The sequence below is a fragment of the Ranitomeya imitator genome, chromosome 2 (assembly GCF_032444005.1).
Source record: "Ranitomeya imitator isolate aRanImi1 chromosome 2, aRanImi1.pri, whole genome shotgun sequence".
In the NCBI taxonomy this organism is placed as follows: Eukaryota; Metazoa; Chordata; class Amphibia; order Anura; family Dendrobatidae; genus Ranitomeya; species Ranitomeya imitator.
The window spans coordinates 467,330,454-467,352,454 of NC_091283.1; the positions used below are offsets into that span (position 1 = coordinate 467,330,454).

The 22,001-nt window shown below is 43.7% G+C and overlaps 1 protein-coding gene across 1 annotated transcript in view; it reads right to left on the reverse strand.

Moving 5' to 3' along the window:
• The window catches only part of ZNF831 (zinc finger protein 831), a 214,089-nt gene that overhangs the window by 51,720 nt on the left and 140,368 nt on the right, over positions 1 to 22,001 (reverse strand). Inside the window, exons 3-4 of the mRNA XM_069751223.1 lie at positions 14,511 to 14,605; positions 14,024 to 14,142 (exon numbers count right to left, since the gene is read on the reverse strand). Coding sequence (XP_069607324.1) covers positions 14,024 to 14,142; positions 14,511 to 14,605 — 214 coding nt within the window. The remainder of the gene's footprint in view (positions 1 to 14,023; positions 14,143 to 14,510; positions 14,606 to 22,001) is intronic.

Below are 22,001 nucleotides of genomic sequence, written 5' to 3' on the forward strand. Positions count from 1 at the left end.
GCAGGAAATGACGTGAAATTCAGGAAGAACGAAAGGCAGAAACAAAAACAACATGTATATGGATGTTGCATATTACAACACAGCACACATTAGCGTTAAAAAAAATTGGGATTTCAGAATTTGACAACCTCTTTAAGCCTGAGCCTATTTTCACCTTCATGACTAGTCAAATTTTCTGGTTCTAAGACTGTTTTTTCTTGACATATTGTTCTTCATTATAGTGGTTAAATGTGTTCGATATTTCTTTGTGAAAAAAATAGGAAATTTAGCAAAAATGTTGAAAAAGTTAGCAATTTTCAAACTTTTAATTTTTATGCCTTTAAATCAGAGAGTTATGTCACACAACTAGATAATAGACAATAAATAACATTTACCACATCAGCATAATTTTGGGACTATATGACAGAAAATATCCAAAAGTGTCAGCTTTCTAAAACTGCACCCCTCAAGGTGCTCAAAAATTTTTCTTTACAAAAATTGTACTGTAGACTCAATTATTTTTATGGGGTATCTACATACTCAGTAGAAATTGCACAGCAAATTTTTGGGTCTAGTTTCTCCTGTTACCCTTGTGAAAATAAAAAAAATTAACATTTCTGTGGAAAAAAGCAAGCTGTTAATTTTTTCCTTAACCCCTTTCTGCTATTAGATGTGCTATCCCGTCGAGGTGACCTGGGACTTAATTCCCAGGGACGGGATAGTACATCATGTGTGATCAACAGCGCTCACGGGGGGAGCAAGGCTGATCGCGGCCGGGTGTCAGCTGATTATTACAGCTGACAGCTGATTATTACAGCTGTTCCCGGCACATTAACCCCAGAACACTGCGACCCAACATGATCGCAGCGTTCCGGCAGCATGGGGAAGCATCGCGCAGGGAGGGGGCTCCCTGCATGCTTCCCTGAGACCCTCAGAACAACGAGCGTCTCCTCTGTCCTCCTCCCTGCAGGCCCTGGATCCAAGATGGCCGCGGAGGTCCATCCGGGTCCTGCAGGGAGGTGGCTTGCAAGCGTCTGCTGAGAGCAGGAGCCAGAAAGCCTCCAGCACTGCCTGTCAGATTGCTGATCTGACACAGTGCTTTGCAAAGTGTCAGGTGAGCGATCTGACTCTATACAATGATGTCCCACCCTGGGATAAAGAAAAAAAAGTTATAAAAAAATTAACATGTTTTTTAAAAAAAAAATCCTAAATAAAGAAAAAAAATATATATATATATATTGTTCCAATAAGAACATTTCTCTATGTAAATAATAAAAAAAACAATAAAAGTACACATATTTAGTATTGCCGCGTCCGTAACGACCCGACCTATAAAACTGTCTCACTAGTTAACCCCTTCAGTGAAAAAGGGGCAAAAAACAATGCTTTATCATCATACCGCCGAACAAAAAGTGGAATAATGCAATAAAAAAGACGGATATAAATAAACATGGTACTGCTGAAAACGACATCTTGTCCCGCAAAAAACGAGCCACCATACAGCGACATCAGCGAAAAAATAAAAAAGTTATAGCCCTCAGGTTGGGATTAGGGTTAGGGGTGTGTTGGGGTTAGGGGTGTGGTTAGGGTTAGGGGCGTGTACGGGTTACGGGAGTGGTTAGGGTTATAGTTAGGGTTGGGGTTAGGGGTGTTGTTCTATTAGGGTTGGAGTTAGAATTGGGGGGTTTCCACTGTTTAGGCACATCAGGGGCTCTCCAAATGCGACATGGCGTCCGATCTCAATTCCAGTCAATTCTGCGTTGAAAAAGTAGAACAGTGCTCCTTCCCTTCCGAGCTCTTCCATACGCCCAAACAGGGGTTTATCCCAACATAGGGGGTATCAGCGTACTCAGGACAAATTGAATAACAACTTATGGGGTCCAATTTCTCTTGTCACCCTTGGGAAAATATTTTTTATTTACACGGCTCTGCATTATAAACTGTAGTGAAACACTTGTGGATTCAAATTTATCACAACACATCTAGTTCAGTTCCTTGGGGGGTCTAGTTTCCAATATGGGGTTACTTTTGGGAGGTTTCTACTGTTTAGGTACATTAGGGGCTCTGCAAAAGCAACGTGGCACGCGCAGACCATTCCATCTAAGTCGGCATTCCAAAACAGTGCTCCTTCCCTTCCGAGCTCTGCCATGCGCCCACACAGTGGTTGACACCCACATATGGGGTATCAGCGTACTCAGGACAAATTGCACAACAACTTTTGTTGTCCAATTTCTCCTGTTGCCCTTGGGAAAATAAAAAATTGGGGGCAAAAATATTATTTTTGTGAAAAAATATGATTTTTTTATTTTTACGGCTCTACATTATAAACTTCTGTAAAGCACTTGGTGGGTTAAAGTGCTCACCACACATCTAGATAAGTTCCTTAGGGGGTCTGCTTTCCAAAATGGTGTCACTTGTGCGGGTGTTTCTACTGTTTAGGCACATCAGGAGCTCTCCAAATGCGACATGGCGTCCTATCTCAATTCCAGCCAATTTTGCACAGGAAAGTCAAACGGCGCTCCTTCCCTTCCGAGCTCTGCCATACGCCCAAACAGTGGTTCCCCCCATATGGGGTATCTGCGTACTCAGGACAAATTGTACAACAACTTTTGGGGTCCAATTTCTCCTGTTACCCTTGCTAAAATAAAACAAGTTGGATCTGAAGTAAATTTTTTGTGGAAAACGTTAAATGTTCTTTTTTTTTTTAAAAAAAAACATTCCAAAAATTCCTGTGAAACACCTGAAGGGTTAATAATCTTCTTGAATGTGATTTTGAGCACCTTGAGGGGTGCAGTTTTTAGAATGGTGTCACACTTTGGTATTTTCTATCATATAGACCCCTCAAAGTACCGTATATACTCGAGTATAAGCTGAGATTTTCAGCCCACCTTTTTGGGCTGAAAGTGACCCTCTCGGCTTATACTCGATTCATTGTCAGCGGGGGGGTCGGCGGGGGAACGGCGCGGTGACATACTCACCTGCTCCTGGCGCTGTCCCTTCATGTCCCATGGTCTCCGGGCAGCTCTTCCTGTGTTCAGCGGTCATCTGGTACCGCTCATTAAAGTAATGAATTCATTACTGTAATGAGCAGTACGTGACCGCTGAACACAGGAAGATGCCGCCGGCTCCCGGAGATCATCTGACAGTGAGACGCTGCCAGGGACTGCGCCGGGAGCAGGTGAGTATATCGGAGGAGGTGAGCATTGCGCGATAGTCACCTTCCTCGTTCCACCGCTGCGCGCTGCTCTGTCTTCCATCCTCTGCACTTACTGTTCAGGTCAGAGGGTGCGATGACGCGATTAGTGTGCGTGCCGCCCTCTGCCTGAACAGTCAGTGCAGAGGATGGAAGACAGAGTGGAGCGTGGAACGAGGAAGGTGACTATCGCAAGTGCCGGGGGCCTGAGCGAAGAGAGGTGAGTATGTGATTTTTTTTATTTTAATCGCAGCAACAGCATATGGGGCAAATGTGTGGAGCTTCTTATGGGGCCACAATGTATGGAGCATCTTATGGGGCCACAATGTATGGAGCATCATATGGGGCCACAATTGTTGTGAATTCTGTGGCTGAATTCACTCCTGTGGTCACAAGTGGTACTGCAGCTTCTGAGCTTCCTCCCTCAGGTGTTCTGGTGAGCTCGTTAACTGCTTCATTACTTAACTCCGCCTGATGCTGCTATCCTTGCTCCTTGTCAATGTTTCAGTGTTGGATCTGAGCTTCTCCTGATTGTTCCTGTGACCTGCTGCTCTGTATAGCTAAGTGCTTTTTGCTTTTTTGTTGCTTTTTTTCTGTCCAGCTTGTCTTTTGTTTTGCTGGAAGCTCTGAGACGCAAAGGGTGTACCGCCGTGCCGTTAGTTCGGCACGGTGGGTTTTTTTTGCCCCCTTTGCGTGGTTTTGCTTTAGGGTTTTTTGTAGACTGCAAAGTTCGCTTTACTGTCCTCGCTCTGTCCTAGAATATTGGGCCCCACTTTGCTGAATCTATTTCATCCCTACGTTTTGTCTTTTCATCTTACTCACAGTCATTATATGTGGGGGGCTGCCTTTTCCTTTGGGGAATTTCTCTGGGGCAAGTCAGGCCTATTTTTCTATCTTCAGGCTAGCTAGTTTCTTAGGCTGTGCCGAGTTGCCTAGGTAGTTGTTAGGCGCAATCCACAGCCGCTTTTAGTTGTGTTTAGGATAGGATCAGGTGTGCAGTCTACAGAGTTTCCACGTCTCAGAGCTCGTTCTTGTATTTTTGGGTATTTGTCAGATCACTGTGTGCGCCCTGATCGCTAAGCACACTGTGTTTCTGGATTGCCTTCATAACACCTGTCATTAGCAAACATAACAGTACAAGGAGACCAACTAATGATTCTCAATAGAGGGAAAGAGAAAGTTCTGACATCATTTTTTTTTTTTCCTCAGCTCTGTGTTCACTTTTTTTTTTCCCCTAGACATTTGGGTGATTCTGGACACAGGTGTGGACATGGATATTCAGGGTCTGTGCTCTTCAATGGATAATCTCGTTATAAATGTACAAAAAATTCAAGATACTATTGATCAGAAATCTATGTTAGAACCAAGAATTCCTATTCCTGATTTGTTTTTTGGAGATAGAACTAAGTTTCTAAGTTTCAAAAATAATTGTAAGCTATTTCTGGCCTTGAAACCTCATTCTTCTGGTAATCCTATTCAACAGGTTTTGATTATTATTTCTTTTTTGCGCGGCGACCCTCAAGACTGGGCATTTTCTCTTGCGCCAGGAGACCCTGCATTGAGTAGTGTCGATGCGTTTTTCCTGGCGCTCGGATTGCTGTACGATGAGCCTAATTCAGTGGATCAGGCTGAGAAAAATTTGCTGGCTTTGTGCCAGGGTCAGGATGATATAGAAGTATATTGTCAGAAATTTAGGAAATGGTCAGTACTCACTCAGTGGAATGAATCTGCGCTGGCAGCTTTGTTCAGAAAGGGTCTCTCTGAGGCTCTTAAGGATGTCATGGTGGGATTTCCTATGCCTGCTGGTTTGAATGAGTCTTTGTCTTTGGCCATTCAGATCGGTCGACGCTTGCGCGAGCGTAAATCTGTGCACCATTTGGCGGTACTGCCTGAGGTTAAACCTGAGCCTATGCAGTGCGATAGGACTATGACTAGAGTTGAACGGCAGGAATACAGACGTCTGAATGGTCTGTGTTTCTACTGTGGTGATTCCACTCATGCTATTTCTGATTGTCCTAAGCGCACTAAGCGGTCCGCTAGGTCTGCCGTCATTGGTACTGTACAGTCCAAATTCCTTCTGTCCATTACCTTGATATGCTCTTTGTCGTCGTTTTCTGTCATGGCGTTTGTGGATTCGGGCGCTGCCCTGAATCTGATGGATTTGGATTATGCTAAACGTTGTGGGTTTTTCTTGGAGCCATTGCGGTGTCCTATTCCATTGAGAGGAATTGATGCTACACCTTTGGCCAAGAATAAACCTCAATACTGGACCCAGCTGACCATGTGCATGGCTCCTGCACATCAGGAAGTTATTCGCTTTCTGGTGTTGCATAATCTGCATGATGTGGTCGTGTTGGGGTTGCCATGGCTACAAACCCATAATCCAGTATTGGATTGGAATTCCATGTCGGTATCCAGCTGGGGTTGTCAGGGGGTACATGGTGATGTTCCATTTTTGTCGATTTCGTCATCCACCCCTTCTGAGGTCCCAGAGTTCTTGTCTGATTATCAGGATGTATTTGAAGAGCCCAAGTCCGATGCTCTACCTCCGCATAGGGATTGTGATTGTGCTATCAATTTGATTCCTGGTAGTAAATTCCCTAAAGGTCGATTATTTAATTTATCCGTGCCCGAACACGCCGCTATGCGCAGTTATGTGAAGGAATCCCTGGAGAAGGGACATATTCGCCCATCGTCTTCACCACTGGGAGCAGGGTTCTTCTTTGTAGCCAAGAAGGATGGTTCGCTGAGACCGTGTATTGATTACCGCCTTCTTAATAAGATCACTGTTAAATTTCAGTATCCCTTGCCATTGTTATCTGACTTGTTTGCTCGGATTAAGGGGGCTAGTTGGTTCACTAAGATAGATCTTCGTGGTGCGTATAATCTGGTGAGAATCAGGCAAGGAGATGAATGGAAAACTGCATTCAATACGCCCGAGGGTCATTTTGAGTATCTAGTGATGCCGTTCGGACTGGCCAATGCTCCATCTGTGTTTCAGTCTTTTATGCATGACATCTTCCGTGAGTATCTGGATAAATTCCTGATTGTTTACTTGGATGACATTTTGATCTTCTCAGATGATTGGGAGTCTCATGTGAAGCAGGTCAGAATGGTTTTTCAGGTCCTGCGTGCTAACTCTTTGTTTGTGAAGGGATCAAAGTGTCTCTTCGGTGTGCAGAAAGTTTCATTTTTGGGGTTCATCTTTACCCCTTCTACTATCGAGATGGATCCAGTTAAGGTCCAAGCCATCCAGGATTGGATTCAGCCGACATCTCTGAAAAGTCTGCAAAAGTTCCTGGGCTTTGCTAATTTTTATCGTCGCTTCATCTGTAATTTTTCTAGCATTGCCAAACCATTGACCGATTTGACCAAGAAGGGTGCTGATTTGGTTAATTGGTCTTCTGCTGCTGTGGAAGCTTTTCAGGAGTTGAAGCGTCGTTTTTGTTCTGCCCCTGTGTTGTGTCAGCCAGATGTTTCTCTTCCGTTCCAGGTCGAGGTTGATGCTTCTGAGATTGGAGCAGGGGCGGTTTTGTCACAGAGAGGTTCTGATTGCTCAGTGATGAAACCATGTGCTTTCTTTTCCAGGAAGTTTTCGCCCGCTGAGCGTAATTATGATGTGGGCAATCGAGAGTTGCTGGCCATGAAGTGGGCATTCGAGGAGTGGCGTCATTGGCTTGAAGGAGCTAAGCATCGCGTGGTGGTATTGACTGATCATAAGAACTTGACTTATCTCGAGTCTGCCAAGCGCTTGAATCCTAGACAGGCCCGTTGGTCGTTATTTTTTGCTCGCTTCGATTTTGTGTTTTCGTACCTTCCGGGCTCTAAAAATGTGAAGGCGGATGCTCTGTCTAGGAGTTTTGTGCCCGACTCTCCGGGTTTGTCTGAGCCGGCGGGTATCCTCAAGGAAGGAGTCATTGTGTCTGCCATCTCCCCTGATTTGCGGCGGGTGCTGCAAAAATTTCAGGCGAATAAACCTGATCGTTGTCCAGCAGAGAAACTGTTCGTCCCTGATAGGTGGACTAATAAACTTATCTCTGAACTTCATTGTTCGGTGTTGGCTGGTCATCCTGGAATCTTTGGTACCAGAGAGTTAGTGGCTAGATCCTTCTGGTGGCCATCTCTGTCACGGGATGTACGTACTTTTGTGCAGTCCTGTGGGATTTGTGCTAGGGCTAAGCCCTGCTGTTCTCGTGCCAGTGGGTTGCTTTTGCCCTTGCCGGTCCCAAAGAGGCCTTGGACACATATTTCGATGGATTTCATTTCTGACCTTCCCGTTTCTCAAAAGATGTCAGTCATTTGGGTGGTCTGTGATCGCTTTTCTAAAATGGTCCATCTGGTGCCCTTGGCTAAATTGCCTTCCTCCTCTGATTTGGTACCTTTGTTCTTTCAGCATGTGGTTCGGTTGCATGGCATTCCTGAGAATATTGTTTCTGACAGAGGTTCCCAGTTTGTTTCAAGGTTTTGGCGAGCCTTTTGTGGTAGGATGGGCATTGACCTATCCTTTTCCTCGGCTTTCCATCCTCAGACTAATGGCCAGACCGAACGAACCAATCAGACCTTGGAAACATATCTGAGATGTTTTGTTTCTGCAGACCAGGATGATTGGGTGTCCTTTTTGCCGTTGGCTGAGTTCGCCCTTAATAATTGGGCCAGCTCGGCTACCTTGGTTTCTCCATTTTTTTGCAATTCTGGGTTCCATCCTCGTTTCTCTTCAGGACAGGTTGAGTCTTCGGACTGTCCTGGTGTGGATTCTGTGGTGGATAGGTTGCAGCAGATCTGGACTCAGGTAGTGGACAATTTGATCTTGTCCCAGGAGAAATCTCAACTTTTCGCTAATCGCAGACGCCGTGTGGGTCCCCGACTTCGTGTTGGGGATCTGGTTTGGTTATCTTCTCGTCATATTCCTATGAAGGTTTCCTCTCCTAAATTTAAACCTCGTTTTATTGGTCCGTATAGGATTTCTGAGGTTCTCAATCCTGTGTCTTTTCGTTTGACCCTCCCAGACTCCTTTTCCATACATAATGTATTCCATAGGTCGTTGTTGCGGAGATACGTGGCACCTATGGTTCCATCTGTTGAGCCTCCTGCCCCGGTTTTGGTGGAGGGGGAATTGGAGTATATTGTGGAGAAGATTTTGGATTCTCGTGTTTCTAGACGGAAACTCCAGTATCTGGTTAAATGGAAGGGTTATGCTCAGGAAGATAATTCCTGGGTTTTTGCCTCTGATGTTCATGCTTCCGATCTTGTTCGTGCCTTTCATGCGGCTCATCCTGGTCGGCCTGGGGGCTCTGGTGAGGGTTCGGTGACCCCTCCTCAAGGGGGGGGTACTGTTGTGAATTCTGTGGCTGAATTCACTCCTGTGGTCACAAGTGGTACTGCAGCTTCTGAGCTTCCTCCCTCAGGTGTTCTGGTGAGCTCGTTAACTGCTTCATTACTTAACTCCGCCTGATGCTGCTATCCTTGCTCCTTGTCAATGTTTCAGTGTTGGATCTGAGCTTCTCCTGATTGTTCCTGTGACCTGCTGCTCTGTATAGCTAAGTGCTTTTTGCTTTTTTGTTGCTTTTTTTCTGTCCAGCTTGTCTTTTGTTTTGCTGGAAGCTCTGAGATGCAAAGGGTGTACCACCGTGCCGTTAGTTCGGCACGGTGGTTTTTTTTAGCCCCCTTTGCGTGGTTTTGCTTTAGGGTTTTTTGTAGACTGCAAAGTTCGCTTTACTGTCCTCGCTCTGTCCTAGAATATCGGGCCCCACTTTGCTGAATCTATTTCATCCCTACGTTTTGTCTTTTCATCTTACTCACAGTCATTATATGTGGGGGGCTGCCTTTTCCTTTGGGGAATTTCTCTGGGGCAAGTCAGGCCTATTTTTCTATCTTCAGGCTAGCTAGTTTCTTAGGCTGTGCTGAGTTGCCTAGGTAGTTGTTAGGCGCAATCCACAGCCGCTTTTAGTTGTGTTTAGGATAGGATCAGGTGTGCAGTCTACAGAGTTTCCACGTCTCAGAGCTCGTTCTTGTATTTTTGGGTATTTGTCAGATCACTGTGTGCGCCCTGATCGCTAAGCACACTGTGTTTCTGGATTGCCTTCATAACACCTGTCATTAGCAAACATAACACACAATGTATGGAGCATCGTATGGGGCCATAATGTATGGAGCATCTCATGGGGCCATAATGTATGGAGCATCTCATGGGGCCATAATGTATGGAGCATCTTATGGGGCATAATGTGTGGAGTATCTCATGGGGCATAATGTGTGGAGCATCTTATGGGGCATAATGTGCGGAGTATCTTATTGGGCCATAATGTGTGGAGTATCTTATGGGGCCATCAACCTTTATAGAGCATTGTAGGTAAATGTTTCTATGGAGCATCTTATAGGGCCATTATTAACCTTTGTGCAGCTTTATATGGGGCATATTTTAATATGGAGCATTATATGGGGCGTATTTTGTATGGAGCATCTAATGGGGCCCATCATGAACTGTATGGGGCATTATATAGGGCTCCTGATTCAATATGGATATTCAAAAACACTTAACCTACTGATGTCTCAATTAATTTTACTTTTATTGGTATCTATTGTTATTTTTGACATTTACCGGTAGCTGCTGCATTTCCACCCAAGGCTTATACTCGAGTCAATAAGTTTTCCCAGTTTTTTGTGGCAAAATTAGGGGGGTCGGCTTATACTCGGGTCGGCTTATACTCGAGTATATATACGGTAACTTCAAATGTGATGTGGTCCCTAAAAAAATGGTGTTGTAAAAATGAGAAATTGCTGGTCACCTTTTAACCCTTAAAACTCCTTAACATAAAAAATGTTTGTTCCAAAATTGTGCTGATGTAAAGTAGACATGTGGGAAATGTTACTTATTAAGTATTTTGTGTGACATGTATCTGTGATTTAAGGGCATAAAAATTCAAAGTTGGAAAATTGTGAAATTTTCTAAATTTTTGCCAAATTTCCATTTTTTTCACAAATAAACGTGAGTAATGTCAAGGAAATTTTACCACTAACATGAAGTACAATATGTCACGAGAAAACAATATCAGAATCAACGGGATCCATGCAAGCGTTCCAGAGTTATAACCTCATAAAGGGACAGTGGTCAGAATTGTAAAAATTGGCCCGGTCATTAATGTGCAAACCACCCTTGGGGGTTAAGGGGTTAAATATTGTTTTAATTCCTGTGATTTATCTTGAATGTGATTTTGAGCACCTTTAGGGGTGTTGTTTTTAGAATGGTGTAAATTTGGAGTATTTCCTGTCATATAGGTCCCTCAAAGTCACTTCAAATATGAGATCTCAAAAAATGGTTTTGTAAATTTTGCTGGAATAATGAGAAATTGCTGATCAACTTTTAACTCTTCTGACTTCCTAACAAAAACAAATTATGTTTAAAAAAAATTATGCTGATGTAAAGTAGATATGTGTTAAATGTTACTTATTAACTATTTTGTGTGACATAACTGTCTGGTTTAAGGGAATAAAAATTAAAGTTTGAAAATTGTCAAATTTACGCCAAATTTCCGATATTTGCACAAATAAACGCAAGTCATATTGAACAAATTTTATGCCTATCATGAAATACAACATGTCACAGAATCAGTGGGATATCTTGAAGCGTTCCAGAATTATTACTTAATAACGTGACACTGGTCAGAATTGAAAAAATTGGCCTGATCATGAAGGTGAAAACAGGCTTGGGTGGGTGAAGGGGTTTCATAATAATTTCTTTGAAATGGCAAAGATATCCTTGTGCCTGCAATCGTCCAGCTAGGATCTCATTTGTGCTGTCCGCAGATTGATATGCATGGATCAGATTATAGGTTCCTTTTAATTGCCAATGATAAGTTTTTTTTACCAATATAATTTTTATTATCATTATGGTTTGCTTATATAACGCCAACATATTATACAGTGCTTTACATAATATATTATACATTATCATCACTGCCCCCATTGGGGCTCACAATCTAAATTTCCTATAACTATGTCTTTGGAGTGTGGGGAGAAACTGGAGAACCCGGAGGAAAACCACGCAAACACGGGGAGAACATACAGACTGGCAGATGTTTTTCTTGGTGGGATATGAACATAGTACTGCAAAGCAGCAGTGCTTACTACTGAGCCACCATGCTGACTAAAGTAATACGTTTTTGACCCTAGAATCAAAGTCAAGTAATGTTATGAGTTGGTGTCACCAGTGTGCAACAGTCTGCTTAGCTACCCAAACTACAGATCCACAAGTGGACCACTCTTCCGCCTCATGCATATTTTCAGGATTTCTGGGTTTTGCATATGTTCTGAGGAGTAGAACTGGTTACTTAACAGCTTTTGTGTGAATTTTGCTATGGTTATTAGGACATTACCCAATTTCCTCTTAATATTTATTCTGACAAAGAAATGTACTAGGTCATGAAGCAGAGATGGATAGATACTGTACCTCCTGTACCAATCGTGACTTGTAATGATTAAGATTATTGTACTTGTTTTTTATTATGTATACCCCTCCTCACATTTAAAGCACCATGGAATAAATGGTGCTATAATTATAAATAATAATAATAATAATAATAATTCTGTAGTTAAAACACAGAATGTGAAACAGCACAAGAATATCTTAAAAAGGCCGCCTGTACAACCCAACAGTTTGTTGGAACCAACAATCCATCAGCCAATATGCATAAACAAATAAATAATGTAGACAGCACTCAAAAAATGTTCAATGCAAAAAGTGCAGAAGTACAGGGTAGGCCATTTCTATGGATACACCTAAGTAAAATGGGAATGGTTGGTGATATCAACTTCCTGTTTGTGGCACATTAGTATATGGGAGGGGGGAAAACTTTTCAAGATCGGTGATGACCATGGTGGCCATTTTGAAGTCAGCCATTTTGGATCCAACTTTTTTTTTCAATGGGAAGAGGGTCATGTGACACATTGAACTTATTGAGAATTTCACAAGAAAAGCAATGGTGTGCTTGGTTTTAACGTACCGTATTTTCTGGCGTATAAGATGACTGGGTGTATAAGACGACCCCCAACTTTTCCATATAAAATATGGAATTTGGGATATGCCCGCTGTATAAGACGGGGGTCATCTTATACGCCCAGTCATCTTATACGGCGTGTGGTTCCCAGGGTCTGGAGGAGAGGAGACTCTCCTTCAGGCCCTGGGATCCATATTCATGTAAAAAATAAAGAATAAAAATAAAAAACATAGATATACTCACCCTCGGACGGGCCCTGGCTCACAGCGCTGCTAGCGTCTGCCTCTGTTCCTTAGAATGCGGTGAGTGAACGACGTCATCGAAGGTCCTTCACTCACCGCATTCTAAGGAACAGAGGGAGACGCTTTGAGCGCTGTGAGCCAGGGCCCGTCCGAGGGTGAGTATATCCATGTTTTTTATTTTTATTCTTAATTTTTTACATGAATATGGATCCCAGGGCCTGAAGGAGAGTCTCCTCTCCTCCAGACCCTGGGAACCACACGCCAAAATGCAGGATCGCTCCCTGCACACACCGTACCCAGCGTATAAGACGACCACCGACTTTTGGGACAATTTTTAGGGGTCAAAAAGTCATCTTATACGCCGGAAAATACGGTAACTTTATTCTTTCATGATTTATTTGCAAGTTTATAACCACTTATAAAATGTGTTCAAAGTGCTGCCCATTGTGTTGGATTGTCAATGCAACCCTCTTCTCCCATTCTTGACACACTGATTGCAACACCGCAGAAGAAATGCTAGCACAGGCTTCCAGTATCCGTTGTTTCAGATGCTGCACATCTCGTATCTCCACATTGTGTGGTATATGGGATACAAAGATAGTGGGGCCATTCTTCATCAATGGAAACCTCAATGCCACTGGATGTCTGAAATTGCTACATGATGATGTGTTCCCCTATTTATGCACTGAAGATGGCACGTTCCCTGAGTTTTTCTAGCAAGATGGTGCGCCACCACATTTTGGGTGTCAGGTCCGAGCATTACTACATGAACAGTTTCCTGGAAAGTGGATTGGTTCTTGTGGGCCAGTTGAATGGCCACCAAGGTCTCCCGATCTGACCACCTTAGACTTTTATCTTTGGGGTCATCTGAAGGCAATTGTCTATGCTGTGAAGATACGAGATGTGCAGCATCTGAAACAATGGATACTAGAAGCCTGTGCTAGCATTTCTTCTGCGGTGTGGCTATCAGTGTGTCAAGAGTGGGAGAAGAGGGTTGTATTGACAATCCAACACAATGGGCAGCACTTTGAACACATTTTATAAGTGGTCATAAACTTGTAAATAACTCATGAAATAATAAAGTTACGTTAAAACCAAGCACGCCATTGTTTTTCTTGTGAAATTCTTAATAAGTTTGATGTGTCACATGACCCTCTTCCCATTGAAAAAAATAAAGTTGGATCCAAAATGGCCAACTTCAAAATGGCCGCCATGGTCACCACCCATCTTGAAAAGTTCCCCCCTCCCATATACTAATGTGCCACAAGCAGGAAGTTGATATCACCAACCATTCCCATTTTATTTAGGTGTATCCATATAAATGGCCTACACTGTATATTGCCACATATGAAAAAAGGCAACATTTCGACTCAGATACAGAGATCTTTGTCAAATGCACAGAGCTTTAGTTTGGCTTCCCAAAAGCTTTATGCATTTGACAAAGGCTAGGTGTATTTGAGCCTAATCGATGCCTTCTTTCACATGGGCCATGCATTTCTTGCATTTAACATTTCCTGGAGCGCTGCCTACATTTTGTTTGCATGTTTAGATAAATCGATCGATTGATATTAAATTCATGTCTGGTGTAACAACCAAATTAAGTGGCTAGTCAGTACCTGACTCATGAGTTGAAGGACAATTGATTTTCCTGTGCTGTTTGTCTTGAACAATAGCTCCTGAAGTCCTCTGCTGGGATATTTTGCCATGGGAACGCCCACAGGAACCATCCTTGCTCCTGTATTAGATAACAACATAGACATATCACCTACCAAATAAACCGGCACAGTTCAATATTTTAATAAATTATTCATTGTTCCAGTAGATGAACTATCCAGCTAAAGCATACACGGTAACTAAAGAGAAACACTATTATGAACTATTATGAAATAAGTTAACATTACGCTTCTCCTGCAGATAATTTTCTGTACCAGACATGAAATAGAAGACAGGAAACTAAAATATGACAAAAATATTCAAGGACTGTTTCTACTGCCAACACTATGCAGACTTGTGAAATAACCTTAAGCAGAGTAATAATCGCACCCATGGTCGTGCTCGACATCAACAGACTTACAAAAGTATAGAAATAGAAATGAGGCACACCTTTTTACGTGCCAAGACTTCATAGCTTTTCCCTTCTTACTTGACCTCTTGACTAATGGATGGTAATTATTTCCAGTTTCTTCTTTTAAACAATCCTGGAAATAAGAATAGTGATATAAGAAAGGATGTGACTAAAGGGTTAATGTTATGAAATTTACACCAACTAATTATTAGATGTTTCACCTTCAAAAATGTTTTGCCACTTGTGGGCCCTAAGAATCATGATATTTCTTAAAATATGTAAATGGAATATTGCAATAGAAAACTCAGTAATCCATAGTCAGAAAACAAAAGGCATGGTGCTCAGACTGTAGGAGTTGAAAGGTCACAGCTCACCATTCTTCTGATGTCTCACAGGAATCTCAAAAGAAGTTTTTTCCCTTTAAATAATACACATGATTACATAACTGCTTGTTATTGGTAAAGAACAATAAGTGCCAACCTTCTTGAGAAGTCAGGTATGCTCAAAGAGAGTTAAAAGAAGGAAAAAGGAAAGAAGACAACCATCAACAAGATGACTGCATGCAACCACATATTTTATGAATACACTATCTAGAATTGAGAATCCTGAAGACAATGAGACAACAAGAAATTTAGTTTAAAAAAAATCTCTTTTATGGAATTATGAATTACTAGAGAGAAGGGTCCTCACATAGGACCCTTTTTAACCAGTTAGAGCATAGTACAGCTACAAAGAACTTCTAGCAGGCCGATTATTTAAAAAAAGATACTGTGTAATAGTTTGTTTTTCCTTGTAGTGGCGTTGTAATGAAATTGAACACTTTAGCAAACTCTGTAATCAGTTCATGCTTAAGGGGAAATGATTTCAAAGAATCTGTCTAAAGTGGAAGACTATGTCAGTTTTGTCACATTTGAAGTCTCAACAAGAAGTCATTAAGGTCAAAATAAATGTGTCCTTCCATTTGAAGTTAGATTCTCCAGAGTTTGAAGCAAATATTATTTTTTTTAGAGATTTATCTTGACTAGGGTTGAGCGAAACGGATCTTTCATTTTCAAAAGTCGCCGACTTTCGCGCCAAAGTCGCGTTTCAATGACGCGAAAAGCGCCATTTCTCAGCCAATGAAGGTGGATGCAGAGTGTGGGCAGCGTGATGACATAGGTCCTGGTCCCCACCATCTTAGAGAAGGGCATTGCAGTGATTGGCTTGCTGTCTGCGGCGTCACAGGGGCTATAAAGAGGCGTTCCCGCCGACCGCCATCTTACTGCTGCTGATCTGAGCCTAGGGAGAGGTTGCTGCCGCTTCGTCAGAAGCAGGGATAGCGTTAGGCAGGGTCCATTAACCACCAAACCGCTTGTGCTGTAGCGATTTCCACTGTCCAACACCACCTTTTGTTTGCAGGGACAGTGGAAGCTACATTTTTTTTTCCTCAGCGCTGTAGCTCATTGGGCTGCCCTAGAAGGCTCCCTGATAGCTGCATTGCTGTGTGTACGCCGCTGTGCAAACCACCTGCTTTTTTCAAAGCACAAATCCTGTTGTTCCTTCCTTTCTGCACAGCTATCTTTTTTGTTTGTCCACACTTTTTATTTAATTTGTGCATCAGTCCACTCCTTATTGCTGCCTGCCATACCTGGCTGAGATTACTGCAGGGAGATAGTAATTGTAGGACAGTCCCCTTTTTTTTTTTTTTTTTTTTTTAATTCTCCCTAAAAAAATAAGTTGTGGGAGATTAAGATTGGCATTTCTGCTAGAGTGCCATCCCTGTGTGTGCCATCTCTCTCACATAGTGGGCCATAGAAAGCCTTTTTTTTTTCTTTTTTTTCTTATTGGGTTTATAAATTCTCCCTGAAAAAAAAAACAGTGGGGGATTAATATTGGCCTTTGGGCTTGTGTGCCAGTCCTGAGTGTGCCATCTCTCTCTCAAATAGTGGGCCATAGAAAGCCTATTTATTTATTTTTTTTTAATTTGGTTTCTAAATTCTCCCTGAAAAAATAACAAAAAACCGTGGGAGATTGATATTGGCCTTTCTGCTTGTGTGCCAGTCCTGACTCCTGAGTGTGCCATCTCTCTCTCAAATAGTGGGCCATAGAAAGCCTATTTTTTTTTTATTTGGTTTCTAAATTGTCCCTGAAAAAATAAAAAAAAACAGTGGGAGATTAATATTGGCCTTTCTGCTTGTGTGCCAGTCCTGACTCCTGAGTATGCCATCTCTCTCTCTCTCAAATAATGGGCCATAGAAAGCCTATTTTTTTTATATTAGGTTTCTAAATTCTCCCTGAAAAAATAAAAAAAAAACAGTGGGAGATTAATATTGGCCTTTCTGCTTGTGTGCCAGTCCTGACTCCTGAGTGTGCCATCTCTCTCTCAAATAGTGGGCCATAGAAAGCCTATTTTTTTTTTTATTGGGTTTATAAATTCTCCCTGAAAAAAAAAAAACAGTGGGGGATTAATATTGGCCTTTGGGCTTGTGTGCCAGTCCTGAGTGTGCCATCTCTCTCTCAAATAGTGGGCCATAGAAAGCCTATTTATTTATTTATTTTAAATTTGGTTTATAAATTCTCCCTGAAAAAATAACAAAAAACCGTGGGAGATTAATATTGGCCTTTCTGCTTGTGTGCCAGTCCTGACTCCTGAGTGTGCCATCTCTCTCTCAAATAGTGGGCCATAGAAAGCCTATTTTTTTTTTATTTGGTTTCTAAATTGTCCCTGAAAAAATAAAAAAAAAACAGTGGGAGATTAATATTGGCCTTTCTGCTTGTGTGCCAGTCCTGACTCCTGAGTGTGCCATCTCTCTCTCTCAAATAATGGGCCATAGAAAGTTTTTTTTTTTATATTTGGTTTCTAAATTCTCCCTGAAAAAATAAAAAAAAAACAGTGGGAGATTAATATTGGCCTTTCTGCTTGTGTGCCAGTCCTGACTCCTGAGTGTGCCATCTCTCTCTCAAATAGTGGGCCATAGAAAGCCTATTTATTTTTTTTTTATTTGGTTTCTAAATTCTCCCTGAAAAAAAAAAAAAAAACAGTGGGAGATTAATATTGACATTTGTGCTTGAGTGACAGTCCTGCGTGTGTGGCATCTCTCTCATTTGGTGCCACAGAAAACAGAGTGTGTAACATTGTGCCTGATTTTCCTTGCGGTCTCACCCACCTGTAAAAGGATATGTAAATCATACTGAAGTTATAGCTCACAGTGTAAGTTGTTTGACAGCAACAAATACCGTTACTTTGGTTAAGTTTTTAAAACAATGAGGAAGTCTGGTCGAAGAGGTCGTGGCCGTGGGCGTTCATTGTCAGCTGGTAATGATGGTAGTGGTAGTGGAGCATCAGGTGGTCGTGGGAAAAAAAATATTGCACCTAAGTCTGGAGCTGTGGAGCCAGGTTCGTCGTCTGGCTACAGAAGGCCTCGAATGCTCCCTTTTCTGGGAGTAGGAAAACCGCTTTTAAAGCCGGAGCAGCAAGAGCAAGTTTTGGCTTACCTTGCTGACTCAGCATCTAGCTCTTTTGCCTCCTCTTTTGAAACTGGTAAATGTAAAAGCAGCGCGTCGTTAGTGGATGTTCACAGTCAGGGACAAGTCGCTTCCTTGTCCTCTTCAGCAAAAACAACAACAGAGAAGGATGCAGCAGGCAACACAACGGGTTACTCCATGGAGCTCTTTACACATACCGTCCCTGGCTTAGAAAGTGAAACAGTTAACAGGCCATGCCCATTACTAGTTGAATCGGACATGGAGTGCACTGATGCACAGCCACAGCCAGACTACTATGCTGTTCCTCTGACTCAGACCACAACATTGCCCTCGCAGGGTACTGATCCAGAATCAGACCCTGATGAGACTATGGCGCCCTGTCACGAACGCTATACCACCGACTTACACGGTGACACAGACGAAGTTGCACACGAGATAGAAGAGGAGGTTATAGATGACCCAGTTGTTGACCCCGATTGGCAGCCATTGGGGGAACAGGGTGCAGGCGGCAGTAGTTCTGAAACGGAGGAAGAGGGGCCGCAGCAGGCATCAACATCGCAACAGGTTCCATCTGCCGAGCCCGTATCTGGCACAAAACGCGTGGCAAAGCCAAAACCTGTTGGAGGACACCGTGGCCATCCGGTTAAAGCTCAGTCTGCAATGCCTGAAAAGGGATCCGATGCTCAAAAGAGTGCAGTCTGGCATTTTTTTAAACAACATCCAATTGATCAGCGCAAAGTCATCTGTCAAAAATGTTCAACTACCTTAAGCAGAATCTGAAAAGTCTCAATACAAGTTGCATGCATAGACATTTAACCACCATGCATTTTCAAGCCTGGACTAACTAACAAACGTCCCTTAAGGTTGTAGCACCCTCGGCCAATGAAGCTAGTCAGCAATGCTACATCCCTTCCGTCAGTGTAAGGCCACCATTTTCCGCACCACCTGCAGTATCTGTGCAGGTTTCTTTGCCAGGCCAAAGCAGTCAGGGTCAGGGAATCACCAGTTTCGTAGTAGGAAACACTGCATCTAGGGCACCGGCGGAAACAATACCGTCTCCAACCGTCTCTCAGTCTGCCATGTCCACCAGCACACCCGCTAGTTCCACGATCTCCAGCTCTCCAGTCCAGCTCACCCTACATGACACTCTCGTTAGAAAAAGGAAGTACTTATCCTCGCATCCGCGTACACAGGGTTTGAACGCCCACATAGCTAGACTAATCTCGTTAGAGATGATGCCCTACCGGTTAGTTGAAAGCGAAGCTTTCAAAGCCCTGATGGACTACGCTGAACCACGCTACGAGCTACCCAGTCGACACTTCTTTTCGAGAAAAGCCATCCCAGCCCTCCACCAGCATGTTAAAGAGCGCATCGTCCATGCACTCAGGCAATCTGTGAGTACAAAGGTGCACCTGACAACAGATGCATAGACCAGTAGGCATGGCCAGGGACGTTACGTGTCCATCACGGCACACTGGGTGAATGTGGTGGATGCAGGGTCCACAGGGGACATCAATTTCGGGACAGTTCTGCCTAGCCCACGGTCTAGGAAACAGTTGGCTGTAGGCGTTCGCACCCCCTCCTCTTCGTCCTCCTGCAGAAGCGAGAGCTCGTCCACAGACCGCAGTCGCCCAACCACTCCATCCGCAGCTGCCACTGTTGCACACCAGTTGTCCCATTATGGGGCAGCTACTGGCAAGCGTCAGCAGGCTGTATTGGCTATGAAGTGTTTGGGCGACAACAGACACACCGCAGAAGTTCTGTCCGAGTTCTTGCAGAAAGAAACGCAGTCGTGGCTGGGCACAGTAGATCTTGAGGCAGGCAAGGTAGTGAGTGATAACGGAAGGAATATCATGGCTGCCATCTCCCTTTCCCAACTGAAACACATTCCTTGCCTGGCTCACACCTTAAACCTGGTAGTGCAGTGCTTCCTGAAAAGTTATCCGGGGTTATCCGACCTGCTCCTCAAAGTGCGCGGACTTTGCTCACATATCCGCCGTTCGCCCGTACACTCCAGCCGTATGCAGACCTATCAGCGGTCTTTGAACCTTCCCCAGCATCGCCTAATCATAGACGTTGCAACAAGGTGGAACTCAACACTGCACATGCTTCAGAGACTGCGCGAACAGAGGCAGGCTGTTATGTTTTTGTGGGAGGATACACATACACGGGCAGGCAGTAGGATGGCAGACATGAAGTTGTCAGGTGTGCAGTGGTCGAAGATACAAGACATGTGTCAAGTCCTTCAGTGTTTTGAGGAATGCACACGGCTGGTTAGTGCAGACAACGCCATAATAAGCATGAGCATCCCCCTAATGCGTCTGCTGATGCAAAGTTTGACGCACATAAAGGATCAGGCGTCTGCAGCAGAGGAAGAGGAAAGCCTTGATGACAGTCAGCCATTGTCTGGTCAGGGCAGTGTACAGGACGAGGTAGCAGGCAAAGAGGAGGAGGAGGACGAGGAGGATGATGGGGATGAGTATATTTTTAATGAGGAAGCTTTTCCGGGGCCACTGGAAATTGGTGGCGTGGCAAGGCCGGGTTCTGGTTTTTTGAGGGACACAAGTGACGTAGATTTGCCTGAAACTGCCCCTCAACCAAGCACAACCGCAGATTTGACAACTGGAACTTTGGCCCACATGGCGGATTATGCCTTACGTATCCTCAAAAGGGACACACGCATTACTAAAATGATGAACGATGACGATTACTGGTTGGCCTGCCTCCTTGATCCTCGCTATAAAGGCAAATTGCAAAATATTATGCCACATGAGAACTTGGAACTAATATTAGCAACCAAACAATCAACTCTTGTTGACCGTTTGCTTCAGGCATTCCCAGCACACAGCGCCCGTGATCGTTCTCACACGAGCTGCAGGGGGCAGCAGACCAGAGGTGTTAGAGGTGCAGAAATCAGAAGTGGCGTTGGACAGAGGGGTTTTCTGACCAGGTTGTGGAGTGATTTTGCTATGACCGCAGACAGGACAGGTACTGCTGCATCAATTCAAAGTGACAGGAGACAACATTTGTCCAGTATGGTTACTAACTATTTTTCATCCCTTATCGATGTTCTCCCTCAACTGTCATTCTCATTTGATTACTGGGCATCCAAATTAGACACCTGGCCAGAATTGGCAGAATATGCATTGCAGGAGCTTGCTTGCCCGGCAGCTAGTGTCCTATTAGAAAGAGTATTCAGTGCTGCAGGTTCAATATTAACCGAAAAAAGGACTCGTCTGGCTACCCAAAATGTTGATGATCTAACCTTCATTAAAATGAACCACAACTGGATTTCGAATTCTTTTGCCCCACCTTGCCCCACCTTGCCCGGCTGACACCTAGCTTTCCTATGAAAAGGTCTTGCCTGTGGACTACTCTGAATGACTTTACCAATCTCGTAATTTGCAGCAGCTGATTGTCCAGCATACGACATATTTACACCTCCCTAAATGGCCAAACTCCCCACACGGGGCCGTGGTATCGCCACTTGGCGCAAGCACCCGTGAGAGTGCTGTTTGTCTGAAGAGGTGGGTGTGCCCGCTTTTGGTCGACGGCACTGCCACTGGGTCCCTCATAGTACAATAAAGTGTCTCTGGCGGTGGTGGTGCGTACCCAACGTCAGACACACTGTTGTAACATGAGGGGCCCTGGGCCTGTACCGCCGGCCACAAGAGAGTTCCCCCACCCCCAGCTCAAACATTGCTCTACCACTTGCACAATTATCTCTCACAGTTCCACCAATGTTTAGTCTATGCGCTGACATCCTTAAATTCCTGCCACTGACAATACCATTGTGTTGACATGTATGATGGTACTTAACATAGTCAGGGGCAGTGTCCTATATTTACCCAAGTAAATACTTTGTGCCAAATTACTAGGTCTGAAACTACGCAGAGGAGCCCACCACTCTACCTAATGATTGCACCCTTTTGTGTTTTCGTTTTGTTGTAATGCGAGACATTAACATGTATTTATTGTTTGGGACTACTAACTGGCAGACACTCATTACAATCGGCCTCCGCTGACAACACCAATGCTGCCTGAGTACCCCTGCAAGAGAATTC